General features: G+C 37.0%; 1 protein-coding gene across 2 annotated transcripts in view; it reads left to right on the forward strand.

The window, feature by feature from the left end:
- The window catches only part of LOC144974438 (uncharacterized), a 27,200-nt gene continuing 19,733 nt past the window's right edge, over nucleotides 1-7,467 (forward strand). The window contains exons 1-4 of one of the 2 annotated variants that reach the window (XM_078917309.1): nucleotides 1-290; nucleotides 2,406-2,521; nucleotides 4,049-4,135; nucleotides 5,653-5,863. In XM_078917309.1, coding sequence (XP_078773435.1) covers nucleotides 71-290; nucleotides 2,406-2,521; nucleotides 4,049-4,135; nucleotides 5,653-5,863 — 634 coding nt within the window. In that variant the 5' untranslated portion in view covers nucleotides 1-70. The remainder of the gene's footprint in view (nucleotides 291-2,405; nucleotides 2,522-4,048; nucleotides 4,136-5,652; nucleotides 5,864-7,467) is intronic. The other variant, XM_078917310.1, reaches the window with a different exon arrangement.

The raw sequence follows: 7,467 nt of genomic DNA on the forward strand, positions 1-7,467 counted from the left end.
GCTTCCGATCGCTTTGTTTACATTGGGAACTTCAACTTCAACTGATTGTGGCCGAGTCAAAACTGTCAAAATGCCGAGGATTTGTGCTGTCTATGGATGCAATAATTCGGCTAAAATGAAAGGATTATCTTTGTATGGGATTCCGTCCGTAAAATATAATGAAGGAAACTCAATGTTGGAGTTAACAAAGAAAAGGCAACGGCTGTGGCTGAAGGCCATCAACAGAGCAGATCTCACAATTGAAAATATCAAATACTACCACCAAGTGTGTTGTGATCACTTTGTCACGGGTAAGATTGTTTGCTTACTTAATTAAAGAAGATGTTTCGTTTGTATGCTAATAAATATTGAGTTTTGATACAAAGCCACAGGCAGTGATGCCAAAATTCCGGTTTCACCGGGGAAAAAAATCCGTTCTGGAGAAAAACATTCCGGGTTACGGGCAACTTCCGTCAAATTCCGATGAGGTCAATTTGTTCCAAGGATCCCCCCCCCCCCATTCCAACCGCCACATCATCATCGTTGCCACTATTACTACAACCACCATTACCACATCATCACTGCCACTACTAATACAACCACCAACACCACATTATCACTAGCACTACTACTACACCACCACCACATCATCATCACTGCCACCACTACTACAACCATCACTACAACGACCACCACCACATCATCGTCACTACCACTACTACTGCAACCACCACCACCATATCATCATCACTACCAATCTACTTCATCCAATATTACCACATCATCTGAACTAACACTACTACAACCACCACCATCACATCATCATCACTACCTCTACAATTACCACAACCACATAATCATCACTACAACTACTAATAATACTATTACTACTACTACAACCACCACCTCTACTACTACAATCGCCACCACCACATCATCATCATTACCACTACTTCTACAACTACCACATTATCATCATTACCACTACTACTACAACCACCACCACCACATTATCTTCACTACCACTACTACTTCATCCAATACTACTACATCATCTGAACTAACACTACAACCACCACCACCACCACCACCACCACCACATAATCATCACTACTACTACCACTACAATTACTACCACCACGTCATCATCACTACAACTACTATTACTAGTACTACAACTACGACAACCACCACTACCACATCATCACCACCACTACTACTACTATCACCACCACCACATTATTATCACTACCATTAATTTTTAAATATACACAAAGTTCAGACTAGAGGCCAGAGGTATGGTCTTTCTCAATTTATCAAATTAATATATAAAGTGTCGCCATAGGTTCTCGCCATACTACAGCCGCCACCACCACCACCGCATCATCACTACCACTACAACCACCACCACCACATTATCACTACCATTTCTACTGCAACCACCACCACATCATCATCACTGTCACTACTACTACTACTAGTACTACTACTACTACAACCACCATCACCACATCATCATCACTACTACTACAACCACCACATCACCATCAATACCACTACTTCTACAACAATCACTATTATCATCAGCATCACTATCACTACTACTACAACCACCAAAACCACATCATTATCACTACCACTACTACTACTACTACACCACCACCACATCATCATCACTGCCACTACTACAACAACCACTATCATCATCATCATTACTACCATTACTGCTACAACCACCAAAACCACATTATCACTCCCACTACACCACCACCACATCATCATCACTGCCACTACTACTGCAACGACCACCACCACATCATCATCACTACCACTACTACTACGTCCAATACTACCACATCATCTGAACTAACACTACTACAACCACCACCACATCATCATCACTACTACTACAATCTCCACAACCACATCATCATCACTATCACTACTATATCTATAAAAACAAACACAAGTTGCCAATTTAATTCATAGTCATAGATTTTTATAAAGTCATTGTCCATTCTTTTCATTTACAATTTCCCCTTTAATTGTTCAATGTAAGTGGTTCTTGACCCATCAAATGAAATTTTAAGTGACCAGGAATATTTTCTTTAAATGTGACGGTCACCTTTCTTCAGCAACATAAGCTGTATAACTAATAAAACCTTTGTAAAATGACCCCTCTCAGAGAGACCAAGTCTTTCTTAACGTGCCTGATTGTCAGGAAATGGTCGAGAACTGTAGTTCTACATTCTTATCATCTTAAAAATATTAAAAAGGTAATTTATTTAAATAAGGGTGAAAATCATGCATGTTGATGAATTTCAGATTAGTCCTTTTCAAATTTAAAGATAGGTAGATCTTTGTTGCCTTTGGCAGGTCTTAAATCTAGCATTATATGAACATCAAGAAGAAAAATCACTTTACAGGTCGACCAGCTTACTACAGAATGGATACAGATCCCGATTGGATTCCAACTAAAAATCTTTCAAGACCAAATCTGATGGATCGTCACTTACGCCAGTTGGGACGTTTGGAAAATAAAGTAAGGTTTAATGTTTTGGTCCCTATTTTCCCCATTTAGTAACAAAAAATACCAATGAAAATTTACTTTACTTTAAAATCAAGTATCCATTACCACATCCCTTGTAAAATTTTGTCTTCTTGATCATCTCGATTTAACTGATGTGTAATTCCGAAATAAGATAGCCTATGTGTAAGCTATGTGGTCTTGTTCTATGACACTCGCCCTCGAATCAGATGGTCTTGGGTTTGAGCCCCACTCTGAGCGGCGCATAGTTGAGTCCTTGGAAAAGGCTCTTTATGCACATTCTCTCACCGTAGTCAGGTTAAAAAATGTTTGAAAAAATTGTCATATCGCCTAACATACTTCGTGTCTCGTCCTACATGCTACTTGTTGCTGATGACCAGGGACCCTTTGTAAAGCACTTTGACTTTGAGGATGTTTAGCGGATATTATGCTAATGTTACACTCCGGCACGGTTTCCTCGAACTCCTCGGGACATGCAAAAACGTTCAAGGAAACCGTACATTGCCATGACGTTTGTTCAGGAGGGGCAGAGTGGCTCAGCAGTATGTCTTTGGTTCATACCAGAAAGATACCTTTCTCTAGCTCAATTTTCAGTGCTGTACTGCGGCTGACACCTGGGTTATTCCAGCCGTCCTTTTGAATAAACCCCTTAGACAAATTTCTGCATGACGATGAATACAGGAAACTTTGATATTATTTACTTTGTGTTACAATTGTGTGTTTGTGTGTGTGTACATGTGTTGGAGAGGGGTTGACAACCATTAGCACATCATGGCGCGTGGCATTGAAATTGGAACTAATGGCAAAATGATAAGACTAAGCAGAGAGGCCTCTTTTGTGAAACGACGATAGAATGTGAGTGGCTTTTTGTATTAAACTGCACACACACACATACACACACAAACATACAGTGTAGATAGATACAAACATAAGTACTGTCAATATCACAGTAAGTCATTAGTGGTTGATATCACTGGACGTAATTAGTTTTAAAAACCTTTTTAAAAAATTAATTTTTCATGTTGGCTGCATGAAATTAGTTTGAGGAAACCGTGTTCGAAGTAGAAATTAGTTTGAGGAAGAAATGGAATGATAATAAAGAATAATAAGGATAAATTCGAATGAGTTCGAGGAAACCATGTGTTCAGGAAACTGCTGGAATGAATATAAAAGTTCTTTTTTTTTTTTAGATGCATTGCATTGCATTACATAGTGAGTAATAGCAATAGGGGATACGTTTCTTTCTCAAGGGAAAAAGGAGACTCGACAGCTGGTCATGGACCTGGCATTTCAGGTGTAATGTTATTTCCATTCAGCCATCTTGCTCCCAAATTGTGTACCTATTCAACGAGGATAGACCGAAGAAAAAGCCTGAGTGACATTCACGGTGCAGAGTCAGTGGTATCAGGCTATACTTGCATAAAACATTGACAGCAAAACAATTTGTGAATTATATTTATATATAAAAGTACCTCCACAGCATGATAAAGATTTTATTATTTAGATATTGTCTATCTACAGAATTCATTTTTGCCTGAAAACAAAGAGAGAGGAACACATTTGGTGACTGAAACTAAGACACATATGGATGATTCAGAAGAAAAAGAGGTAAAATTAAAAGTAACAACTATCAATAAACTAATCTTACCCCACGGTTTTTTGCAAAAAATATTTCAAAAGTTTGCAAAGAAAATGATGAATTTTGCAGAAGAAAATTCTAAGCAAATTTTGCAAAAATTTTGAAGGTTTCTTAATATGTTGTATCACACCTAACTTCATGCAACCCGTGCCATAAAATATCCCCGTGGAATTATGCAAGTTTCATACTCAAAATTATGAGACAAAAAATTGGCAAATTTTGCCAGAAATTATGCTAATTTGGAAATAGGCACAAAGTTGGGAAAACAAAATTACAATAAAAAATTGCTGCCAATGAAATTGCTATAATAAAGAAGTAAAGAATTCGGATGTGACCGTTTATTTAAGTTAAATTAAAGGTCATATCCAAATTTTTAAAAAAGGAATCAAAGGATTTGTCAAAAATTCGCAAAACGTGCAGATTTTGCGGTTGCAATGCAAATCAGAAAATTTTCCCTAATTTTGTGGCCGCAATCTATGCAAAAAATTGCGGGGCCAGAATAATAAATAAAAAGTGTGACTTTATGTAAAATACAATTACTAGATTGAAAATGATTTGTTTTTAAAAAAATGATGAGTTTATAAATCTGTCATCTCAAAATTATGTACTCTGTCAGGATGAATGGGAAGCTAAAAAGTGATTTATTTTCTAACTTTAACCGTTTCTAGAGATAGGATATTTTAGTTCTTGTCAATGTAAGAACCTACAATATACCTATTGCCGTCATTCAAACATATAAATTGAACCCACTTATAACATTTTAACAATAAATTCAGCTTAAGGCAGTAGGTCACATATATATATAGCAATATTTATTTAATGTGCTCAAAGTGCTTTACAACACTCAACATAAAAGAAGAGGTATAGCGCTTTTGAGGCTCTTTTATAATATTACATTGCTGGCAGCCAGGTGCTCATTTTACACACAAGTATGATGAGGGAGTGTGAGAAAACAGACTTCTCTCAGGACTCAACTTTGTATTGCCGACATCGGTACTTGAACCCAAGACCTACAGTCAGAGTTGACTACGATTTCACCAATCCACAGAGATTTACATCACTTGTGTCATTATATTGTCATTTCAGCCCCAGTAAAGAGGAAAATGAATGGATAGTCCAAACATTATTTCTGTGTTTGAAAAAGAGCAGCAGAATGGAGCAAAAAAATATGAGACAGTTGGGTTTTACATCAAAAATTTTTAAGTTTAATATTAAACAAAGTTGAAGGCATCTAAATTATTATTGGTTCAACGTTAGTATGGCGATGGATCTCATTGGTTACATTTTGGGTTAACAATTATCACATTTACAAAGCATAGAATTGTTATTTCATTGTTTTTATAGTTTTCAAAGAGCTTGTGACAATTTAAGATCATGTTAACACCTTTTGATGAATAATTACATTGATATAGAGAATGACAGATTAATTAAATGACGTAATCATCAGTAGGTAGGTTAAAAGTATATTTGATTTCTATTTATCCAGCAGCAGGTCACAAAAATTAATGAACCAAGAGACGCTGACACAATTAACAGTAACAAAGATATGCTTCAAGATGTGGGAACACAGGCAGACCTCACAATGGAGATGACTGATCAACTTGAAAAAACAAAGTCTTTGCGACAGAAGGTATCTTATAATTCTTTTGATGAAGAAGAATTCCGAGATAATGATGACAACGTCAAGTTCTACACAGGTTTGACATCATTCCCAATGTTAATACATGTCGTGAATCATATATTCCCATCTTTGCAACACAAAAAAAGAAAATTCACTTACAAAATTTCAGGAAAGTTTATTAGTATGAGTTTTGATAAAGATCAGATTAGGATTGCCAGACAAATTACTTGGCCATATGTTCTCCATTGACCCAATCTAGGGTTTTTAGGATTTTTCTCAAGAGTTTTAAATGTCATATATTACAATCTAAAGTTTCTCATTGTCTGGTCAGAAAAAACCTCACAAATGATAAAGCCGGCAGAAGAGTCAAAATGCCGGCAGGCGATTATTACATTTACTAAAAAAACGGAATTTCTGGCATATGCCGGCAAACTTTCACCCATTCTCTCTTTGTGTCTCAATATTTATATATCTGTCTATTCTACTTTCTCCTTCCCAGTCTCCGTGGTCCTTACAGTCACTGGCGGTCGGTCTATTGAGCGGTTGTTTTGTGCTGCCCTATATTTTTCAAATTTAGCAGATACTGCTTTTCTTCTCAATGTTTGCATATGCTGCTTTTCGTTAGCACTCGCGCATCTCTCCTGTCTTACGAGCCATGATTGGTACCTGTGCCTTCTGTACGAAGGTTGTGCTTCATCACAGACGGCTCTCTTTGTCTTGTTGCCCCACGCGAGGAGAGATGACGTGTGACAATGAGCTGAGGGTGGGGTATGGGGGCTACCATGAGCCAAAAAGTCAACAGGCCGCCCAAGTATTTTATATAAAAGACTGTTTTCTTCTGTTTTAAAATCAGGGTTATCCACTTCCCACCACAAACAAATGATACTCTTTACTGCTAAAATAATTAGGTCAGGCCGGCAAATTTAGTTTGCACACCTTGGGGTCTGACTTGGGAGAAATCCAAACCATATCAGTTTTATCGTTGGAAGAACAGCTTTGTTGTAATCAAACGATACGGATGAAGAAAATGTCAATAAATATAGATCTTATGCTATTCGTTTTGCTCAAGTGGGTGTTAATCATCAATACGAATATTACACAAATCATTCACCGAGTAGAGCCCCATGATGCTATAAATAAGAATCCCAGTCCATTAACCCGACACACACAGCAGTTCAACTTGTAGTGATGTTATTGTCTTTGGAGTAGATAAGTAGTGCATTGAGGTTGGATTTTCTATTCCTTCTATTAATGACTGTTGTCACAGTTGATATTCGAAGGAAGAAATTGTATATGGCAGTCTAATTGCTGTTGTCATGTTGTTCTTATTTTAAAAAAAAATGATATTCACAAATCTCAATGAACAGACGTGTATCGCAATCCATACTGAAACGACTATGAAAGGATCCATAGACTTCAATGATCGGGTGATATACAAATTTTTTTCTCTAGGGGAAAAACGACAAATGGACCTCTTTTACATAATATATGCCCGTCGTAAATGCCAGTTACGTGAGTACATCTCTTTAAAATTCAAACCACACATGCCCTTCCTCCACCCCCCTTTTTTTTTACACACAATATACACACATTCTAAAAAGATAAAACCACGGGAACATATTGATATTGCGAAATATCCACTGTGAGCTCAAGACACTTAAAAAGGGCTCCTAAGCCAAT

The sequence above is a fragment of the Berghia stephanieae genome, chromosome 6 (assembly GCF_034508935.2).
Source record: "Berghia stephanieae isolate SIO BIC M18660-M18661 chromosome 6, UCSD_Bste_1.3, whole genome shotgun sequence".
Classification (NCBI taxonomy): domain Eukaryota; kingdom Metazoa; phylum Mollusca; class Gastropoda; order Nudibranchia; family Aeolidiidae; genus Berghia; species Berghia stephanieae.